Raw genomic sequence first — 24311 nt, forward strand, 5'->3', positions numbered from 1 at the left:
TTTCAGCACATACCATGTCAAAGCAAATATCCTGGTTAGATTTTTTTTTCCCGGCTCAGACCGTGTTTGGTAGGTATTCACTGTTACTGAAAGGATTGCGTTGCTTCTGGTCAAGTCACTTGGCAATAATAATTTGGCCCTTCCAAAAGTCACTCAGGTCAGCACGCCTGCCTATTTTCCTCACTTCCCATGGGCTGAGCATGATAACGACTGTTCTTTTATGTGGTATTCAGACTTGGAAAAAGCACACATTCTGAAGTAGAAGTACAGCTACTAGAATAAAGAAATACTCCAGTAAAAGTTGATGATAAAAAATAATAATAGTAGATGGGATACAAACTTTAGTCATTTTTTTAATTCTGATAGTTGTAAACGAAAAACAGAAATGTGTTTTAGAAAAACATCTATAAAACAAAAAAATGGCATAAAGATTGATAAGGCAAATCTGAGATGGTCTCAGGGACAATCCAGCACATAACAGCAGTGTGTACAATGCAAGCAGGCAGGGCATAACCAAGTGGCCAGCATAGTGTACAGGAACATCTATGATAAGTATGGCCAGGAAGTCCCATGGTCAAAATGGGATAATAGGGTGGTTGAGAATAACGAGTTAAGATCCAGACATAGTAGTGGTGGACAAGCAGAGGAAGAAGACTGTAGTAGCAGAGGTAGTTACACGAAGTGATAGCAACAAGAGGAAGAAGGAACAAAAGATACTCGAGAAACCCGAGAAGGGAGCCAGAAAAGATGTGGACGGTAAAAGCAATAGTGCTACCCTTGATAATCAGAGTACTTGGAGTAGTGACCCCCAAAATGGGTAAGTCGCTCAAGCAGATTCCAGGAATGACATCTCTGCCCAGAAAAGTGCAGCCCTATGAACATCAAAGATACTGTGCAGGACCCTCAAGCTTGAAGGATAAAGACCACCCAAAGGGCGAGTGGGAAATTTTTATATATTTTATATATAGCTACAACAGAACCGAAAGGGAATTTACAATGGAAAATCCCACAGTATCAAAGCCTGAAGGCGGCTCATCAGATCATAAAGTGTGACCACAAGCATGTTAATTGTTTTTTCACCACTGATAGAGCCATGCACCATGAATTTGTCCCCCACAGTCAGACTGTCAATGCAGAGTTGTAGAACGTCCTGAGGCATGTGAAGAACATTTGCCACAAATGACCTGAGATGTGATGCGTGCCCATGTATGCGCCTACTCACTGTTTTGAGCAGTGATCGCAGTGCATAAGATATCAGGTCTTAAAACACATGCTCAGTGCAGCTTTACTACAAAGATACTGAATGCTTAAAGCGGTTATTTTTTTTTTTTTTTTTTTAAACCAGTTCCCTTTTGATTTAAAGTCATTACACGTCATTGTGACCTTTCTAATTCTGAATGGAACTAGAAGTGTAATAGCTGATTTACTGTCTGACCTCTCACTCCAACAATACTGAGCCAGTCAACACACCTTTATGTGGTTGTCTTCGGTAGTTTGCAGTTGCACTGGAAGGCATATTTTAATCTGTGGTCAGTTGTTTTGATAGCAGCTTTATAGGTAAATGGGACATGCTTAACAGTCAGTTTATCAATCTTAAATTGACATTTTAGTGTGATTATCAGGCAGCGTTATCTTTCCAAGTAGATAATTGTGTAAAACATGCTTGTAATCGGTTGATGGGAATGGCCGTCCGGATGGGCTTAGTTGAATCATGGTGGAGCGAGATGCTGGTGTGGTTTCCTTTCATTTCTTTTCAGTCACACGTTACGCTGCACATTTAGTAGCTGTTACGGACACACACAGATGTACGCAAAATGTACAACAGCAACCTGATAACGCTGCTCAACAGATGTGACGACTGTTAAGGAACCAGGGGAGATAAACGCAGGCAGCAGACTGTGTGTCTTACATCAGTGTTTGCACATACACTGCAGGTGGGCTGTTCTAAAGCAACATTTTTTTATAATAATAGGCTGCAAAGAAAAAAACGTGTAATATTTTTAGCAAGCTTTAAAAAATGCAAGTGAGATAATAAAGAAAACATTTCTTCAACATTAATCAACATTAGTTCATCTGAAACTAGTTTCTTATGACTTCATTAATTGACCTTTTTTTCTTTTTCTATTGAATGTGTGAATTTGTCACATTATTGTAAAATGACACGTTAAGTAACTGCAGAAAGTACATTTTCTTTACTTTTCTTTATATTTTCAAATCTGTTCTATTTTATCCTTCAACTCCACTAAGTTTGAGGATTTAGTATAGCATTTTTAAATATAGCTAATAGTAAATTTTACAGATTCGGATAATAAAAAGTATAATAGATGGGATGTGTGGCATCGGCACCAATGCAAATGGTCTGTTTTGAGCAAATAGTGCTGACCATGAAGCAATGTTGTTGACTCACCAGTCATTGAATGTTCTTACCCTGATGCAGGGCTATCACAGAGAGACAGACAACCATGGGCAATTTTGATTCACCGGTTAAACTGAAACCAGATCTATTAATATTATAATTAAAAGTAATATATATGATTATTTAAGAACTTCTCAACAAAAATAATTACATCCCTCTGAACACACAACTTTCACATGAATCAACAGACACATTCATGCTCATGGTGTGAGCCACCGTCCTTAACACCGGTGAGTCATGAGCCAGACCATCTCAGCAAAGGCACTCTGAAATAGACTAAATAAGTACAAGTATGATATGAATCATTTTACTTTAATGCTGGATGTGTATGTGTGCGTGTATTTACGCACACATACACACTGACTGAAGGTTGCCTTTGACTTCTGTCGTCAGTGTACACACTTCATAGCTGCTGATTGTTGACCTTACTGAGTGCATTATTATGCACTGCATTTTAGGTGTCTGTGTAATGGCTAAAAACTGTTTTATGCAAAGTAAGATGAGGTCATCATCTTTAGATGGCGTTGGGATGGTGACTCATGCAACAAGTGGATGTTAGTCATCACATCATTACAGCAACTCAGTTGGTCCTCAGGAGAAGTAATAACATATTTTTGATAATAATTTTGCTCCAGTGATGTGAAATACCCCTACTTTCTGTTCTGTTGTGTTTTTGCTGTTGTTTTTCTGGGGGAAAAATACACGTAATTGTTTGCAACTCCTGAATGCATTGCACATCTTTACTTGTAATATTTAAGTTCTTTAGATGATTCAAACCTTTTCTAAACTTCTGCTTCTGCTGTTTTCTCAAGTGGTCAGAATTTTGTATAAAATGTAAGAGTCTATTGAAAGAAAGCAATGAAAAGATGAAAGCAAGACAGCAGGGAGAGACGCATCTTTGGCATGTGAGAGGCTGATAACGGACCCATCATAAAAATCAAGCTGTGGCTTGATGATTGCATCTTCTTTTCTGAAAGCTTCCGCTTCTCTTTGATGTATCACCTGTCAGTGTGCATGTCACTGGCAGTGCATTGCCTCTCTGATAATGGTCTCTTTGCATCTGTCTGTCAGTAGTTTCCAGCATCAATACTTTTTTTATTATTTATTTTTTGGTAGTTTGTGTCAAGATGCCTGAGTGATTTCTCCATTATCCACTCTCCCGCCTGCCAGTTTGTCTGCCCGCCTGCCTTTTCTGAGTAGGTGGAATTAAAGTGCCAAGCATAGTCATGCACTGCAAATGGCAGTAATGGTTTTTTTTTCTGCTTTAAAAATAATTTGAATCAAGATGAACTGGGCCCTAAAATGCATATTTGGACACATTAAAAACGAGAACTAAAACAGAGAACCAATATGCATGAATATTTATAAGTAAAATTTTGTGCAACTGTTGGCAAAATGTTACCAAAGTTAACTGAGAAGAAGGTTAAGGTTAGTGGAATTCCTTATGTTTTGCATACTTGCAGAGAAGTAAGCAAAGGGCGAAGATCAAAAATTTGGACACTACAAGAGATTTGATGGCTCAGAAGAGTTTTATAAAGATCACTAACTTAAATTAGAGCTTAGACGACATTTGAGGAGTCACTCTGCAGTCGTGGGTTCCTCTACAAAGCTGCGTAGCATTCGAAATGTATTTGCTGTAACTGACACCCACAAAGCAGGAGAAGACAATTATACAACAAGGAGGTGTTTTTAGCAGTCATAGTGAATCTTAAAAGTGACTGTTATTAGAAATATTGGAGCTCTGGTGCACTGGGCAGCAACACCTGCACATAGAAGACCGAGCCATGAGAAGAAAAGCTCAATAACAGGAGTTTGCAAATAAATATCTAAATGAGCCTGAAGCTTTTCCTGTATTCAGAAGTTAAAACTGAATTTTCCATCATCATGAGATAACATATGTTTGGATATAAAAAGGAAGAAAGCTACACCCCATGGGGGGAATTGATCATTCGTTGTTTGTGTTGCAGCCATTGACGTGAGGTACATTTCACCAACATCTTCTGGAAGCAAATATCACACTGTCTGTATTTTAAAGGTTCTGCTTTTGCCATGGTTTTCACAATCCTGGGACCTAAACGCCATCAAAAAATCTGCCGCCAGACATTAGAAGAGTAATACATATGAGAGGCGCCCAAGAATCTAACAGAAGTGCAATGCTTTTGCAGGAAAAGTAGGAAAAAATCCCCCAAACAAAACAAGAAGTGAAATACTTCTAAATGCTACAAAAAGATTCTCCACGCTGTGATTTTTGCCAAAGGTAGCGCTTCTGAGATCTACAAAATTTTTCCTTTTAGGCTTTTTCCCATTTTCTTATTTTGAAACTGTAAAAGACAGAGAGAAAAGTGTTTTGCTCAAAAAGAGCTTTTTTGGAAATCGACTCATTATTCGCACCCTGGGTTGTGACTGTAAATGCGCATGAAAATACCTCTTTGCTTGCTTGTCACAGTTTATGTTTTAGGGCTAAGATATTTAGCTGTGTTTTATATGAGCCCCAGTCCCTGCTAAATTAAAAGTATTGGGCGAGGGTTCACACCTGCCTGGAGATGTTTGTAATTAATGGCAAGCAGCTTTGCCACCTGCTGCCCTAATGTCACTCCGATCTAGAGAGGCGAGCCCTGAGGAGCACGATGAATATTTAATGATGACATGAAAGAGGTGGGGGGTGAATTGTTGGACTGTGGAAGCATCAGTCAACAAGCTATGAGAGACAGAGATTGTTAAGCAAGATAAAGCAAAGGAAGATGGTAATTTTGTGTATTTTGTTCTTTTTTTATATATATATATATCTAGATAGATAGATAGATAGATAGATATCTCTGTGCTGGTGCTGGAGGGATTGTGGTTGTCTTTACAGATATCACACTCACAAAAATGTGATATTTGTCAAATCTCAAACACTTTGAGGGACTTTCTTGTGGTTTACTTGAACTCCAGAATGAACTTGTCAGAATTTGTGGTGTCATGTGAAGGTCACGGTGACCTAACAAAACACATTTTTGATCTGCTTTGCGATTCAGCGACAGGGGAATTATTATTTGTGTCATCCCAGCATGTGAAAATACCAAGAGATAACCCTGACAGGGGACATGTGTTCAAGTCTGTGTAGATTTGGTGTATTTTTGTATTTTGTTCCATACTGAACTACGTTTTGTTTTTGATGATTTGGTTCATGCAACCAAATCAAGGAGCAACATGGGGAAATCAATATCATTAATAGCAAAGTAGTGATATCACAAATCTAAAAGTTTTCACAAAAAATTGTTGTTGTTTTGCTTGAGCAATATAAGCTAAAGATGATGCATCAAGGGCAAAGTATGACTTTTTTTTTTTTTTTTTTTTAAATTGGAAAAGTCCTTCTCTTATAAGACTCCTAGATATGAAATCCTGAGGCTTTACACTTCTTGGAATGCAAATCTAAAAAGTTAGCCAGAAAAAAAAAAAAGTGCCTTAAGTTGATCTACTGGGACTACATGCCTCCATGTCGTGCATTTTAACCAATGCTATACTGACAAAATTGGAATTTATTCTTTGCCAGATAGATCCCAGGCTCTTTCCTTGTTCTTAGTGATGTATTTTTGTTTTGTTCACCTGTGATTTTCCTCAGCACATTGAAGAAGCATACTTAATGGCAGCAGTAATAACAGTTTGCTGCAGTTTTCAGGTTTTCATCTGAAATGCCCCTGAGGCCTTCTGCTCTTTCAATTAGTCTCAGTCTCGAACTTCGTCTGGTCACCCAAGTGGAAAAGTCAATAACAGCAAAGGTTCCCGTTAACCCACTGAATATATATACAGTCACAGGTGCTTTAACGGGTGGACTTTTTCAATCAAAGTCATGCACAAAAATGTACTTCTTATTTTCAGTCATCTCATGTTACTGCTTCACTGCTTTGCAGACATTTGGAAGCACACAGGTAAAAACATTATTGCCGCAGCAGCTATGGCCTCTCTCTTAATTGTGCAGGGTCAGCAAGTTTAGCCCATCCATGAATGAATCCCATATTGTCTATAAGTTGCACAGTGTTTGTGTGTCTGGTGTAATGTGATTTATTGTGTTTTCTGTGTCTTCAAGAGGTTTTTTTTTTTTTTCATTGCATTATAATAAAAAGTCCAATATTTTTGAATTGTATCTTGTGGCTTAAAAATGCTGATCAAGCTCTACTCTGAATGTGGAGGAGAAGAAAAGATCTGTGTGTTCAGTTATGCTTCAATAACATGATATTTATAAAGCATCATTTATTCCCTTAAAAAGTTAAATGTGTGCAGTCAGCCTTAAATAACAGAGCTCTTGCTGTGCCCAATTCACTCACACTCCATTATGATGATTACACTTTACGCTGAGATACTAAGGAGTTACAGATTGGCATAAAGTAAATGTGAGAGATGAAAGCTAGCCATGTAAACTTGCCACCAGCTCAGTCCCCATTTTGACTTCAGAGCTGCCTTAATTTTCCGTGGAATAGATTCAACAGCACGCTCAAAATATTCCTTAGAGAATTTAATTGAGGTACTGTTATGTAATTTACTGATTAGTTATGTGTGTCAAAGAGCGGCTGAACAGGTGTACCTAATAAAGTGGCTGGTGAGTATGTATCGTCTTTTGGCTAATCCAGTGTGCTGAAATCAAATTTCAATTTGAACGTAATGTTGTGGTACACCGGTTTTAGCTGTATTACATCAGTGACTTCTTTGTAGCTTCCACAACACAGATATAACTTCAGATGTGAACTGAAAAAGATGCAGCGATGACATGAAGTCTTCTATTTTACATTCACAAAGGGATAACTGGTTAAATCTTTGCCCTTTTGTAGCGGACACAAACTTTTTGGGGGTTGCATGAGGAAAAGTATTCAGTGCAGAATGAGCCACTGTGGTGACCCCCTGTGAAGGAGGAAGAAACCAAAAGTATCTCTTTCTTCTGCTTTCTGTAATAGCAGGACTGGATGTTTTTGTGCAGCATGTGTGAGAACATGCAGCATATCTCTGTCAACATAACTCAGAGAGCTTGACAGCTTGGAGTTGTGTTGACTGTAGAGTCCTGCCTACATGCAGTTTTTAGCTGATTACCCCAGGGATTTTATTTCTGGTGTCTGTTTTGATGGCAGGGGCCCACGTGCACCACATTAAAGAACAGAAAAATATTTGTTTCTGACATTGATGATCTTAACTTGAGTTCCAGTCACCACTGCATTCTACATTGATTTACTCTCTTTTACATATGGGTTGTATCACCTGTCTCATGTGTAACCTTTTTGTAGACTTCATGCTCCTGTTAGCAGTCTCATGCTACTGTCATTAATGTTTTATTGGCTCACACTTCAGAAAGCTCCTCATACATTTGTAATTTATGATCCCTGTAAGGTGCTGTTAGAGTCATTCTGTACTAATGTGTACGTTCTCACTCATGAACCGTTGGGGAAAAGAATACATCCAGCATCTGACTGGTCAAGAGGTTTGCATTTGAAGACGTCCTCTGCTTGGAGGGTGATTGAAGCTGACCTAAAAAGTATAGCAAGCTTCTCAACTTCTCAAGCCTCCTGTGAGCTAATTGTAATTACACAGAGCAGAGCTGTGTCAGGCTGGAAGTTGTAGCTTTAGAAAAGTCTAAAGGATGGTGGAAACTGTGTCTGCCAGAGTGGGATTGACACTCTTTAATCTACAATACCTACATTTTCTGTCCCACAAAATGTGATTCTGTTATATAAGCTGCTCAAATATATTATATTTTATCCAGCTCACTGTGTTATTACATTCTGTTCTGCCTGATTTTCCTATTAACAAATCCAACATAATTATCAGTGCAATCAAGCCTCAAGAGTAACCACCCAAAATACTCAGCCCAGTGTTATCGTGAGTCTTTTTTTATGGGTCACTAAATATTCATGAACCCTCCAAGCACATTACAGATAGTTTTTAGACACAACAACAACAACAACAACAGGGACGTGGTCCTTTGAGACTGATTCCTATCAGAAAACACTTAGAAAGTAGCTTCAAGCTTGAGTTCCCCATGAATATGTATGGCGTTCCTTCTTTGTGACTCTCAGGGAGGTAGATCAATTGAAGACATTAACAAGGACCATATCTATTTCTAAGTGCCCTGCTGGAGGATTAGCAGCATCTAGTCAGGGCTGAATATCTTGGGTTTCTCCTCAGGGATCAGGGAATTAGAAGGTCATCAGCAACTCTCAGAATATCCCAGAGGGGATGATGTTAGGAGGAGGCTTTTCAGCATTGCCACAGCACCGCCTGATATAATGCACATTGGCATAGTAGAACAATGAAGGGCATCTTGACCTCCTCTAGCAGACATTAACTCACAGAAAACAGAAATTCAATGTGAAGAAATGCAGTGCTGTGCAAAAGTCTTGAGCCATCCTAGGTCTCTTTATATTTTCCTTCCTAGTAGCCAGTCTTTCTTTTCGTTTTTCTTTGGACATTGGCTACTTTTTCAGTTTCAAAATGGTTATTTAATTTTTTTTTTTAATTCTTTGTTAAACCACTAAACACTGACTTATGAATCATTCAAACATAAAAAAGCACCTAAATTGAAATATTTGCCCCTGTGACCACAGTAACAGTGGTGTTTTAATGCATCACACACACACACACACACACACACACACACACACACACACACCCCATATGGCTATTTCTCTGAGGACATTAATGAATGCACTCCCAGGCCACTAACCCTAACTCTCTGCTAAAACCTACACTGTACCTCACAAAGAGAGCCATATGAGTAAAAAATTAATGATCACAAAAGCTTCAGATAGATATAGGTAACATAAGGGATGACTTACATGTTTAAAATAACAGAATTTTTAGTAACAGGAAATTATAAAAAAAAAAAAAAAAAACAGATGGAGTAAGAAGAATTAAAGTAATAAGAGAAAGGATAGATGCAAAACTGAAAGGAAATAAGAAAGTAGGAAAAAGGAAACAATGGAAAAAGTAGGAAAAGTTAATTCCTTGATTCAGTTTGTGTGTGATTTCAGTTTTAGGTCATTTCACTAAAACAACTTGTGATTTTAGTTGAAATGTTCACTAACCTTGAACTTCTTTCTGGTGTAGCAGCTGATTTAAGTTTGGGTACTCTCGAGTAATAAAATAGGTCACAGATGTCAAACAGTGTGTTTCAGTGTACAGGGAATTTTCTCATTTGGACTACCTGGTATGAGTTTTTCCCCTTTTTTGGGTCCATCACATGAGTTTACAAACATTTTTCAGCATTTGGTAAGCTAGCTATAGTTTCAACTGAGGAGCAGTGAAACCAGAGCTAGATTAGTCAAAGGAGCTTGCAAAGAAAAGCGTCTGGACTTCTTTAAGTTACTTGAAAGTTTCAAGTAACTTAAAGAAGTCCAGATGCTTTTCTTTGCAAGCTCCTTTGACTATGATGACCTGGATGACTGAGAACCTTCACAGACGCAGAGCTAGATTACTTCATTGTTTCATCTCGGAAAAAATATAGCTGATTTCCTCCAACTTGCTCCAACAGACTCTTATTCATTGCATTTAATGTGTTAAATGCCCTGTCAAGCTACAACCTATAATCAGTATAAAGTAAAATCTTATTTTATTTTATTTTTTGTCATTAACACTGTGAGTTGAGAGGTGTTTTTTGTCTCAGTGGTGCTTCTGTTTTCTAATCTAAAGACGGGCAATAGCAAAAAAAGACAGACAGTCCTGCACAAAAAAACAATGTCTTTTAATGTTGCTCATATTTATCTTCCTCCATTCAGTGTTTACCAGGTTCACATGAACTATAAAACTCGTCTGATCCCTTGTTTTAAAGGGGCGTGACACTTTTTTTAAACCTTTTTTTTAACCTTTTTTTTTTTTTTTTAACCAAATGAACGAACGAACACACACACACACACACACACACACACACACACACACACACACACACACACACACACACACACACACACAAATCATCATTTATCTGCTTCTTGCTGTGTTTACATTATAAGTGACTGAACAGTCAGTGCTTATCATTTTCCTCCAGGTTTCCCAGCACAAAGAGGCAGAGATGAATATTGGCACCTCCATGCCTGAGAAACATGGTCTTTAGGTAACTCAAACAGAGTGTATTACCCACTCTTTATGAGCTACTGCCTTAGGTGGAGGAGTTAGAGTATATCAGGGTTTTGTTAATGTGTGGCAGAAAAGCAATGAGGCATTGACAAATGGATAGTAGCAGCATATTCAGTGACACAAACAATGTACACGTATACAGTGCAGTGAAGGAAGAGCTGAGTGTGTCGGTAATGGTGTAGATTTACCCTTGACCTATGGCCACAAGCTGTGGGTAGTGACGGAAAGAATGAGGTCGTGGATCCTTAAAATACAGAAAAGAGCTTCCTCCAGGTTTTGTCGGACCTCACCCTTTGAAATACTTTGTGAGGGGACTTTGTCTTTTAGTAGAGACTCACTGCAGAGCCTTCTGTATAAAAATGAGCCAGCTACTGTTTTGTTTTGTTTGTTTGTTTTCTTTCCTTTTTTTGCATGGAGATTCTGGGGCAGACCAAGGACACCCTTGACTGGCTTGAGAATGCTTCAGTTTTTCTGAGAGCTAGAGGAGGTGGGTGAGAAGAGAGAAGTCTGGGCAAAGCTTCCCAGACATACATGGATGGATGGATGATGGGGTGGCAATGGCAGGTGGTCGGTTCTCCTACTAAAGTAGATCTAAAGATCTAGTCTAATGACTAAAGTTACTCAAAATATAGACTGTAGAAATTGTGTCCCATAAGTCTGAGCTTTGTGGTTTTGGTGAAATGTCTTGATAACTACTAGAATAAATGTTGTGACAGCTGTTTTTTTTTTTTTCTGTTTTTTTGTTTTTTTTGTTTGTTTGTTTTTAAAGTCGATGGTTCAATAAGTGTAGATGGTTCACCACCACGTGACCCAAAAGTCTTTGGGATCATCATGATGAGGTTCTTAGGTCAGAATTCACGATTCAACAATAACCCGAAGACGATACAAGACAACTTAGGCTACGTTCACACTGCAGGCGAAAGCGCATCAAATCCGACTTTTTTGACCCATATCCGATCATGGTATGACAGTGTGAACGGCACAAATCCGATATTTTCAAATCCGATCTGGGTCACTTTTGTATGTGGTACTGAATCCGATACATATCTGATGTTTTAGAAAGCGACTGCTGTTTGAACGGTCATGTCGCATTAAAGCAGTCTTTTCCGTCACTGGCACAAGACAGACGCTAATTATCAGCGCCGGAGAAGCGCCCGATAAGACATCGTGAACACTTCCTGGCCATCCAGTTGTATCGTGTAATCTGCAGATACTGACAGAAATCTGCAACTATCCTCTGAAGCACCGCTCCTCTCTAAAACAGTAATAAGGATAAATATTAGGCCATATGTAAATAACAAAATAACTTTATAACTTAAAGCAAAATTGGGAAACGTAAAGTCTGAAACAAGTCTTTATATTAAGGGCCATCAGTCAAACAATACTGTTTGGTTTGGGTCTAAACAGAAGGCGTTGTGTGTGACGTCTTTTGCGCATGCGGGCCGCTTTGAGGGTTCACACTACAGCGCGTTTGCTGTCCCATTTCATTTGTAGTGTGAACAAGCAGATAAACAAAATTGGATTTGATCAAAAAATCAGAATTGAGCATTAAGACCTGCAGTGTGAACGTAGCCTGAGACAAGGTCTGCAGTTCTTTAGATGTTATTGGAATAAGTTTGGTAGGACAGCTAAGGTCTGTCAAGGACATTGTTTCTTTAGATCATGGTGTGACGTGTTCCTTTTTTAGATCTTTTAGCCTAGTTCACTTTGTCGGGATGGTTTTATTTATTACTTTATTTACATGATGATCATGGAAGAAAGTGCACGGAAAAGCTGTGATGTTTACTTTCTCTCTTAGGTCAGGTGGACATATGGACTACAGTGACTAGTGTTGATCATCGGGTTAAAAATATATATTTCTGTAAATGATGAGTCATGATTTATTTATTTTTTTTATTTGAACCAAATCTTTTTTGTATAATTTTGACAAAACAGAAACCTGATGGAAGGGTGTGAAACCGGCTGTCAAGACCAGGCCAACCTCAAACCTGCCAGGTCCATGTGGCTGAGCATCACTGAGCTGTGTGTTAGAGCAGATTGAATCAGATCAGAGGAGTGTCTCCATAAGATGATTAAAAAAAAAAAAAAAAAAAAGGCAGGTAAGGAGAGCAAAGGGGGTTAATCCTCTGGAGGAAAAAGGCGAGGCTGCTTCAAAAAGGGGGCAAAGTAAGGTGCACACATGCAATATTGATTGAGTGGAGAGGAGACTGTGGAAGGAAGAGACTAGAGGATGAGGGGGGAAATATTGTAATAACCTCAGATACACACACATGTACACATCAGGGTGCTTGTGCCATATACAGAAAAATATTGTTGCAAGTTGGAAAACATGCCTAAATTTAGGTACTGTCATTTACATCACTGCTTACCTACATCATTTCTATCTTTCATTTTCAGAATAAAGTCCTGAACATTGATGGAGTCAAGGTGAAGCTCCAGGTAAGAAATCTAATTTATTAAGATAATATTCTAAAAACATAGTCTGGTATGTAACCTGTCCCTACAAAGGTGGAGATTATTGACGGACATCTTGAAATGCCATATTTATTTACTGTTAAATAAACACGTTGATAGGTTGAAGTCATTATCACAGGTCTGTCATAGCCAGTAGAAAACATTACTGCCGTTGGAGCCAAACTCTGGGGAGATACAGTGCTGATGGGGGAGAAAGACTTAATGAGCCAATTCCACTGAGATTGGAAAACTTAGTATCAGCCAGGTGATTTCTGTTCAGTGTTATGACCCTGACTGAGGTAAAAAAATAAATCTGACAAAAGAAATTTTTACTGCTGTATATATCCAATCTATGGTATGATCTTCAAGCTGCAAATTGGGTAATATTTCTATACTAATGATTATGGACCAAATTGCAAATAGAGGTGGTTGCAGTGACCAAAGATTTTTTTGGCATCTTTTAGTGAAATGGCCTGTGACTGGTTTGGTTTCACCAATCGTATCAATATTTTTACAAACCTTGCTTCCAGCAACAACTTTTGATACTCAGTATAGACAACCTCCCTAGCAACAGATAGCAGACTGATGAAACTGACTAGCTGGTGATAAAATATGAGCTTGAATTGGAATTAATTTACACAGTACCCACATTTTTCCAATGTACAGAAAGTTGACTTTAATTAATACCATCGTTTTTTGTTGTATGTGACAAGTACAAAGGAAATTATTTGCACACTAGCCAGAACAATTCTGCCGGTGTTGTTGAGAGCTACCAGTCCTCTTCAGTGCTGTGTTAGTAAGATAGTTTGAGTCCCATAGATCTAATTACCATATTCCATGCTTATCCAAAATCACAGAGTGAATTGAATGGGTGGTTTCACAGTGAGTGCCTTCCAGCTGAGTGAGCAAACATAAGGCTTATTAAAAAGACGGAAACTTCTTCTTCTATTTCAATGATCACCTCCCTCTCTAATTATCTGCAGATCTGGGACACAGCTGGACAGGAGCGGTTCCGCAGTGTCACTCATGCCTACTACCGTGATGCCCACGGTGAGACACACACACAAATACACACTTTAATATCTTTTCCTGATTATTATACTAATGATTTAACTTTGTTCTTGTCAAAATGTGTTATTATATGCAGCTGCCATTCAGCCATTATGCAATGAAAGCCAGTGAATTTGTATGCAAATTGCGAACTTTATTTTTCCTGCCATTACATGAATATTTTGCGAATGGCATTGGATTAGAGTTCATACACGGCACACAACGAAAGGGAGTGTTGATGTTTTCAAAGACAATGCATTGCCATCAAACTAAACTTTTACAGCAGTTGTATTTCACAGCCTTTTTCGTATCAAAGCGTAGAAGAGATTGCTTTTGTTCCACGCTGCAGAATTGTCAAGCGCTGAAGCTTTATAACACTTCAGCTGAGATAGAAGGGCAGCAATTTCAGGATTCGGGGACTCTCTGATTATGTGTAATCAGTCATCACATATGGGTGTGAGTCAGCGTGTGTTTATGTCTACTTTGTATTCATCTTGATGGCATTAGTCACTATGTAAGTTAATTAGAAAGCTCTTAGTTGTGACATTACATTGAGTTATCATGGAGTTGGTAATCGTGTTAAAAGTCTTTTTTGGAAGTGTCTTTGATCAAATGTGAATAACCTGGTGCATGATACACTAAATCTGAACAAACATACTCTGATTTCTCAGGTGTTTTCCTATCCAGGATCTTATCCTTACTAAATAATGTTCACCAAGGAATTACTAAATAAAAATTACTGTTTAATTCAGATTTCTAAGCAGACCTAACCTGTCTTTGAGTAAGTAAATATCAGCTCTGCTTCTATGTTTTGTTTTGTTTAGTTTTTTCTGCTTGATATTCACTGAATGTTTCAGTATATGTTTGTAATTTTGTGCACTTATGTGACTGCATCACTTCCTTTCATCTTATAATCTCTGGTCATTTGGGGATTCTTGTGGGATCAACCATCTGGATCAGTGTGCCTGTTTAAATCAATTTAAGTTTGTGGAACTTAAGCTGGGGTTTGGTTTGGTGTATGACCAACTATGCATAAATGATAGAACAAAATTATCTGTTTCCGTGTATTATCTATGCTAGGGTTTGGCGGTCAGCCTGCATAATTACACCAGTTTCACCGAATCGTCTCTGTCTCCTGTAATAAGGGGACCCTAACAGATTTTTAGCAGGGTAAGTTTCAGGCAAGATGCCCTGGGGACATATCTTGTTTTCTCAAAACCACATCACGTATGTCTGGAATGTAGCCTTACTCGTCTTTGTGTCGGAATTCTGTTATTTTTCCATTACTGCTGTGGAGCAAATGAGAGAATGTTCCAACATCCTAATCAACTTTAGGTTCTTTTAATGCCGCTCTAAGAGCGTGTGTGAGACAAGAATTTAATAAAGCCTGAACTGCTATTGGAGAAAAATATCCAGGATGTGATGTGAATATTAAATTTTTTTTTGTGGCCACTGCAGCATTAATAAAACCGTGACAGGTTCATTGAAATAGTGTAGACTTTTCTTTACACAAAACTCTTTCTTTGTGCCTATCGGCACACACCTTCACACATCGCTTCAAAACTCATGTTGATACCAAGCCTATAAGTGCTGCTGACTGTGAATCTGTGCAACGTTGTTTAATCTGAACAAACTCCCGTTTCAGGACCAGACTGTCAGTCGATTTTTGAAGTCTCTGAAGCTTTGTGCAAAAGGTCTGCTGTAGTGGTTCCCCAGCTTTCCAAAGCTCACACAGTTTGATCTCCCTGTCTGTCTTCATGCTGTGTTCTGTGCTTCCCCCAAAGCCTGCAAACAAACCAAAGTTATTTCCAGCAGTGTAACTTTTTTCTGCTTCTTCATGTAACCAGGCAGCTGTTGCAGGTTTTGTGTTATTTCTGACTGTTTGAAGCTGCTTTATACGTCTGTCTACGTCAATGTACTGCTAATGCAAAGAGACCTTGGGGCAAGGCTATGACTGAAATGGTACATAAATGTTTAAGTGCTTTACAGCACAAGGTGTTTTATTTCAATTAATTTTGCAAGCTGTGTACCACAAGATTAAATGTTTATAAAACATGTTAAATTTTCTTTTCCAAATGTTAAATCTTTAAAGTCCTGCATTAAATTGACTCGTCTTTAAGGTGGTATCCATGGGCAGCTTGGCACCACTCACACAGCTCCTGTGTTTTGGATCACTCTGTGGAATTCCTGTTCTGAAATCTTGCTTACAGACAACAAATATCAACTTTTGTGTCAGATTGGTCCAACCACATTGTTGAAGATCATCACTGAGAAAGAGAACTGCTTCTCTGACTACAACCTAGAGACTAAACCCCAGCCTTCAACTGAAGAGCAGAATTCTCGAGCCCAAAGGCAGCGCTCATGCTCTGTATTTATTTCTGCATGCACAGGCACATTCATTGTGAAGTCGTCCTCCAGGGTCAGACTTTTAATGTTTTGTTAATGCTTCAGTTCTACTGTAACATCACAAGGCATCATTAATAAAGCAGTTTGAGCCTAACAAACATCATCACTACTCACCGACCAGGCGTCTGTATCATCTTCCTTAAAATGCAGTCATAATATAGATGCAGTCAGAATGGGGTGATCCGAAAACTGCAGCGATGCTTGAAGCGGTCAGCAGGTGCACAAGGAGACAAGCAAATCAGATATGAATTTTGGTGGAGTTGCAGATCTTTTTGACCAAACCTTATACTATATCCAATGCCAAAAACCACACAAGAAAATTGTCAAAGTCCCCCAAAAAACTGATCAGACCCACAGGAAACTGTAATTGTTTTATGATTTATTTGTGACATTTTGGCATTTCCATGTATTTCCACTTCATTCAGTTTGGAAAAGTCAAACAATTCCTTCTCCTCCCTGTTTACACTCGGTGGATTTGCACTCCTTCATGAAGCTGAAATGGACAATTATAAATGAAGCCATTTGTCAGTGAAATAATATTTAGGCTATCGGAGTAGAGCTGGAGCCAGGGGCTCCGCAGCTAAAGTAGCACTGCAGAGAGAGAAGTGTAGGAGCATAAAGAGACTCTGAATTAGGAATTGTTCTGCAAGAGGACATGGAGAGAACAGCAGGATTATTTTAGATGTTGGTGGATAGGCAGCGTATTTGGTGTGTGGGAGAAAAATGCAGACGGTCATCAGGTATTTTTTTTAGCTCAATTCAAAAGAAATCTGTGGTTATTGTTTCAGCACTGGGACATTTCCTGTAGTTAAAATTTGTATGCCTTGCTTTAACTTATCTACACAAGCGCTGCATTAAAACCAAGATCAGAACAAGTTATGAATTAAAGACAGACAGAACAGAAGAGGTGGGCTAAAACAGAAGACTGTGGTGCATTTCAGTATTAAAAACTTAATTTGTCCAAGCTACATCTCTAAAATATATACAGGCCATTTGGTGTAGAAGAAGGGATTAGTTAATCCAGTTATTTCAGACTGCATAAAAAGTAACTCCTCAGTGGGGAATCACACTTGGAGCTGCCGAACAGACTCTTAATTAAGGAGTAAGGTAGAAAAGCTCCAAATGCCCTCCGCTGTCTCAGATGGAAGGACACCAATCTTCTGCAACATTTTTACCACTGTCAGATCTATGTATGCCTGTCGTTCACTTTTTTTGCTTTGTGATGGACAATTTTATACCAGCTTTTACAACAAAACCTCCAAAAATGCTCCTATTTGGTAGTCTGTCTTTTTTATAATTTATAAATAATGGAACACCTTTTAGAAACTAGTACAAAGTCATGTACAACCTTTCCCCAAAAACCATTTATTTCTATTACTGAGTCCATCCAGAAATGATGAGTGAGGAAAGAAGTTGTATTTGTATGTGTAGTGAGTCCACAATCTCAAAGCTGGTTTGGACGCTCATTCAAGGTGGTGTACTGTTCACTTGGACAAGAAACTAAGTCAATGGGCCATACTGGAACTGAGTCTAAATACACATCACGGAGTAAGGTCAGATAGTAATGGGACAGGGAAGAGAATGGATATAAGAAAGAATAACCTTCAAAATATAAGAGGAATCAACAGAAATAAAGAAATTCACCTACACAAACAAGAAGAGCCAGGCAGGCAGGAAAACAACTCAAGGGTAGAGCCAATAAAAGTCTAAAAATACAAATTTTACAGCATAAACTGTGACGTGAAGGTTGTGAGTATGCTTTCATAATAAAGATTCTTCCATTACCTATTAGTCTAGCTCTGTCTTGGAGCCACAGTGATGGGAAGTGGTCCCTTATTTCATCTTAATAGCTTGGCTGTTTTTCTTTAATTGTTGCTTTTTATCAGTTCCCTTCTTCTATCCTCACAATCTCTTCATTTAAAGCTTAGCTTGACTGTGCCATGTGTTCTACAGTGCAAAAACCTTCAGATTTGTGAGGGGAAGATACTAACCAAACACCTGAAGCTGACACCTGCTGGCATTTTAACATTAGTAATAGAAAAAAGCTGGATAAGATGTTGAATTCAGATAGCAGAAAGATATCCAATAAAACGGAGACTTGCAGGTTATGATTTTAATGTGTCCTGACTTCATCCACTTAGTGGTGACCAATTGCAAAAGAGTGAGAAACACCTGCAGCACAAGTCTGGCAGACCTCAGCTTTGTTGCATAGCTGTCAGTCCTCATCGTGTTCATCCCTCCTTGGGCACTGCCTTTCTCAGCTGCAGTGTTTCTTTTTCTTGAGTATCTTCAGGTAAACTGCTACATAGAGTTAGAACAGCTTAGGGGCTCTCTGTATTTCATTTATATTCATTAGAATCCTTGAAAATATTAAACTTTTATATGTTTTTGTTTGCGAAATTAAGTTGGTACTTACATGAAGTTAATGCATCAAGGTTAAAGACAGTTGTTTTTTTTTAATGCCAGAACTTTCTACATGGCATCTTTTGCTTTGTTTCTTTCAGCTCTTCTCTTGCTGTATGACGTCACCAACAAATCATCCTTTGACAACATACAGGTTAGTCATTCTCTTGATTAAATAATTGTTTCCATAAAACAAAATAGTACTGACTTTTATGCAAGTACATAGTATGACAGCATCACATGTCCATTCCAAAATTCACCTTAAAAGTAGTGCATGTAAGTGATCAGAGTCGAGGATGAGAGGAAGCTGCTAGTGAAGACGTCTGGGGAGGGTCAGGGACACGGGTTTCGATGCCTGACGTGTGCTTTTCACTAGTCTTTAAAAAGTGAAAGGATGTGGCTGGATCAGGGCCACAAATGTCAAAAAAGGATCTGCGACATCTCTTACATTATTCATCGTCACTGGAATAAGTGGAAGTACAATCTGACTTTGTAATGCTGAACAACATCATGACCAAATGGCAATCAGGAAAATTGAGATTGATTACTATGTCATTGTAATTTGTGGTGGGGTGGTTGGGGGAAGGCCTTATGGAGTTCTTCCCATACTGTCCAGTGGGAAAAGTATGAATAAGGTCTGTGCAAAGGGGAGACTTGAATGAAATAACTAATCAGATCAGGAATATGAAGGAAGACTGAAAGTTACTGAGTGAGGGGTAGCATGGTTACCTTATTGTCTAAACTTTGTGATATTTCTCAGGACTAAAATTCAGGACTATTTGAATTATTAGGTGAAAAATATTTTTTACAAATGTAGTTAACTTAGTTTCTTTTATGAATCACTAGGGGGGCATCTGTCGGCTACACTTGGCCTTATCGTTAGGCACCTAGGCCAGTACCACTAATACTGGCCAGCAGGTCAATATTAGTATTTCTGCAAGGTCATCTTAAAATTCTCTTTTTGTCTACTAGGAAGTAATGGATGCACTCGGACAGCAGGAGCACTCAAAACAGATTAGATGATGAAGGATTAAACTAATAATAATCACATGACCACTTGTGTATATGAAACCATTTATTATTGTTTTTATAATGAGACCAATTCAATCCAGAACTTGTTGTGGGCTTATAGTTTTGCTTAAACACAGCAGTTAGATCCAGTCAGTCTCATATAACACTGTTGAAATCCCAAATTGCAGGATAGTGTTTTCTTCCCTGAACTTTCTGTATTGATTCATAGATTTCAGAATAAAACTGATATTTTCTGCCATATAATAATTATGTTGTATACTGCGTTAAAAGAACAAGCAAAACTCTTTCAGTTAGAAATCAAAAAAGAAATGCCAGCAGCACAGCAGGGGAGGACATGAAAAGATGCACTTAGTGTATAAAGAAACCAATTTGTTCCAATATTTAAATGGGAAAAATAGTTTTCACTGATGTTAAGAGCACAGGCTAAACAATTACTCATTCATTATCAAAAATAAATTTAAATTATTTGACAATTTGACACCAGTAAAAGTGAAATAACTGTCAGAAAGGGCTGCAAAATGGCAGCTTTTACAGAAACCTCTATTTCACCATTTACCCTCCTCAGTAATAACAGTTGTCAAAAGAGATAGAGCTGTGTCAGCTGGTGTCACTTTGTAATCATAGCACTTGTTCCCCTCTGTGTAATAAGTATAACCTGCAGCACAAGGGGACACAATTTGCAATTGCTTTAATTTACAGTGACCAAAAAAGGATTCATTGCACCAAAGGACTTGTTAAGGCACGAAGAGCCTGTTTGTTACCAGCCTGTGCTAGAGAAATGTGATGTGCCTATCTGCCCTGTGAGATCACTGAAGCAGGAATGATGCTTTTCAAGTCCAGATTTGAACAACAGCTAAAGTGAGAGTGGGGGTGGGGGTTGGGGGGGTTATGTGAGTGCAGAATGCAGAGAGGAAGGACTGATACGTTGGCAAAATAGTAACACAGGGGAGTACGAGTAGCAAACTGTCAGCTATGTGACACAAAATCTAGCTAGAACAGGCCTCTGGCCCTTGTCTTCATGGTCCAACACACAGTGCTTCGGGCTATTTTTTATATGGAAGTCTTTACTGTCCCAACAATCTTCAGCTTGTGAGGACACCAATGGGTATACCTGCATACTCCTCTAACCTGCTGTGTATCAAATTTGACTTTTTAACCACATATTTACTGTATATATTTCATATATAGATATATTAGCACAAAATAACAAATTGCTAAAGAAATTTCTTAAACCCAGTTTGAGACTTTCTAAATTTATTTAACAAAGATAAAGGACAACACTCAGATTTGAAGACTGCAAACTGATTAGAAAATATTTAAAAGGGAGTGCAGCAGGAGTGTAAAATGCATCTCTGTATTGTGACATTAATTGTGCCAACAGTTTGCACTTCTTATTGCATTACTTTGAAAAACCAACCATATATTATTCAGTGAAGTGCATATACAAACATACCATATTTGAGAACGACTATAAATGAGCCTGGAAGCACTTTATTTTAGTAAACTAAGTGAGACGGGTTGTGTGGACTTATTGTTGTACTGTTGTGAGAGGCTGTGGAGCATTTTTGTGTTTGTTTCGATTATTAGCTTATAATTTACTGTTCGGGCCAACTTGGATCAAATTCCACAGTTTGTGGCCTATGAGCAAATATAAGTTTGAGACCTCTAGCTTAGTGCGCTGCAAACATTATTACATGTATACATTGTAAGCTTGGTGTAAAAATGATAGATGAAAGGTGTCAGTTCACTTCAGGTAATGGATCTGTGGATGTGTCAGGTTTCATAGCAGCTTGTTAAAAACACAAATGTGTAAAATTGCCTCAAAAAGGTCAGAGAGATCACCAAAGGCAGTCTGATTTATTCTTTGGAGAGTATGGATATCTGCTTTTTTTTAATGGAGCTACAGTCTGAGTAGACAACCAGCCCCTTTACGTGATTTAAATATAACTCAACAATTTTCCAAGTTGAACAAATGGAGCAATTCACAGTATGGCCTTCCAAAAATCAAAATCTGCCACTGTTTTCGTCAAGTCTCCCACTTGTTTTCGCTCTTACCTAATTAAAACTCCCTATTTGTCTTGTTCATACGAGACTATTTTTACTTTTTAGAGTTGTAAATGTAGGCACAAATAGTATGATAAGCAAAGTTAAATGAACAGCTTGACTTTCTGTCTATTTTTGGTTGTCTTGTTTGATGTTTCACAGCTTGGTGGAGCCCCCCCCACCACCACTGCCCCCGAGATTGTTGACGTTTATTTAATACAGTTATAGTCTCCTACTGATACATTTACACTAATCCTCTGAGGCACAGATTGACAAGTCCTTCCCCACCCTGCTCAGCCTTCTCCCTCCCTGTTTCATATCCTTCCACCACTCTCACACTCAGTCAGTGTCTATTACAGGCAGGAGATATGTTGGCGGTAAGCTGCAGATGCCTGCTGGCATACTGCTGCCTAACGAGCACTAACTCATGTTAATGAACACTAATGGTGATGAATGCCACTCTGAAGGAGAAGCAGAAATGAGATAGGCAAATAGTTCTCCTTTTCTCGTGCCCTCAGAACCCCTCCCCTCTGCAGTGTTTCGAGGACACAATTACAGCAGCGCATTAACATCATTCGAGCTGTCCATCATCTCGGAGAGAAAAACTCAACATGTAAGGCAATAGAAGTCCAATCAGTTCATCTCATGAATGTTCCAGCCGCTGTCACTTGGATTGTGTTTTAAGTGGTTAGAAGATAAAGTCAAATTCATCCACAAATGATTTCTTGTATGTGCGCTGCATCTTAAACATCTGGCTGTTTCAGAGTTACTCAGGTGTTTCACGCCGTCCTGGCAAGCGCTATCAATCAGTGGTTTGTTTATATAATACACAGTGGCAAGTAACGCAAGTCTTTATTTTTGCAGAACTACACAACCCATTTAGTAAGATGATGAATGCCTTCTTGTCAGAAGTGGTGCTTCAGGGAGACTATAAAAGTCTATTTAGACCTCTGCCGCAAATTATTTGTCTGGGCTTGTGTTTTAAATAGCAGCCTGGCTCCTGTGGTGCCATCATTCAGGAGTAAGATCATCATTCAGATCATTTGCTCTTTGTGGGAATTAGAGTGTCCAATCGAAATTATTCACTCCTGTCTGTTTGTCTGTTAACCATCTAGTCATGAGAGATTTCTCCTCATCATTAACATCTGGGGCTAACAAAAAATTTGGTCTTAAAATAGATATTCAGTTATTATTAGACCATTATAACAGCATGAGGTCAGGGCAAAATCGATTAACATTGGTAGGTTAACATTTATGCTTTTTCTTTTGCAAGTCTATATTTTTATTCTGGGATTCCTCTAAAGAAACTTTGCATAATTCATAGTTTTAAAAAATGTCCCACAGCCTCTCAGTTAATCATCTGTCCTAAACAGAGATGTTTTAACTTCTCTCTCTTAAATGTCCGCTTTCTAAGTAGCTGCAACAGAGGCAAACTAACTGTAAGTGTTCTTAAGACCTATTTTCTCTTTGTTAAAACAAAATCCATACTTGGATTTCCACACTGCAGTCGCTTCAACACTTTTTCTACCTGAAGGGAAGCGTCTGTCAGTGAAATGGTTACATGGCTGCTTAGATACATAAAATAAGTAAGTTTACTTAACAGTTATATCTAACATAGCTTCATTAACTTTCTGTTACAGTTACCAGTTTTACACTTGTACAGTAAGCTGTGTATTAATTCAAGGAATTTAAAATAAATTTCCTTTACATAGCGCCAATTCACAGCAGCAGTTGCCTCGAAGCACTTTATATAGTTTGATTCCAGCCAGAGACACAAATCCCTTCAGGGTTGCATCAAGAAGGGCATCTGGCGTAAAACTCTGTCAAATCAAACATGCAGGGCTATCCACTGTGGCCACCCCTTGTGACAAGGGAGCCTCCGAAAGTGATATTTGAGTTGGACTCAGAAGTTAATGGACTGGAAAGAGAGCGATCAGGTGTATTAACAACCAACATGGCTTGCATTTATTTCATGGGATCTATACCGCTTCTAAGACACTTCAAAGACCTCCTGAATCAACCCGCCGCAGACTCGCCCTTGTTGGACAATGACTTAGCCGAAAATGATGAACTCGTTGTGGACACTGGGCCCCTTCACTATGGAAGAGACAAAGGCGGCAATTAAGTCTCTCAAGAGTGGAAAGGCAGCCGGCGCCGACGAAATCACCACTCCTGAAGTACGCCGACCCCGTTCTGGTCAGAGCTTTGACAACTCTGGTCAACAAATGCTGGGAATGAGGCAAAGTACCCGGCGACTGGACGAGAGGTACCATCGTGAAACTCCCAAAGAAGGGTGATCTGTCAAACTGCAATAATTGGCGTGGCATCACCCTCCTCTCCATCCCAGGGAAGGTGTTTGGAAAGGTATTACTTCGGCGACTATTGAGAACGGTGGACGAACGGCTAC

At 38.7% G+C, this 24311-nt stretch overlaps 1 protein-coding gene across 2 annotated transcripts in view; it reads left to right on the forward strand.

The window, feature by feature from the left end:
- Positions 1 to 24311, forward strand: part of LOC120745043 (ras-related protein Rab-26-like) — a 56668-nt gene that overhangs the window by 11881 nt on the left and 20476 nt on the right. Inside the window, exons 3-5 of one of the 2 annotated variants that reach the window (XM_040049663.1) lie at positions 12914 to 12955; positions 13954 to 14020; positions 16141 to 16543. In XM_040049663.1, the coding sequence (XP_039905597.1) occupies positions 12914 to 12955; positions 13954 to 14020; positions 16141 to 16463 (432 nt within the window). In that variant the 3' untranslated portion in view covers positions 16464 to 16543. Of the gene's footprint in view, positions 1 to 12913; positions 12956 to 13953; positions 14021 to 16140; positions 16544 to 18930; positions 18984 to 24311 lie in introns of those variants that run through there. The other variant, XM_040049652.1, reaches the window with a different exon arrangement.

This window comes from Simochromis diagramma, unplaced genomic scaffold, assembly GCF_900408965.1.
Source record: "Simochromis diagramma unplaced genomic scaffold, fSimDia1.1 OVJJ01000321.1, whole genome shotgun sequence".
NCBI classification, from domain to species: Eukaryota; Metazoa; Chordata; class Actinopteri; order Cichliformes; family Cichlidae; genus Simochromis; species Simochromis diagramma.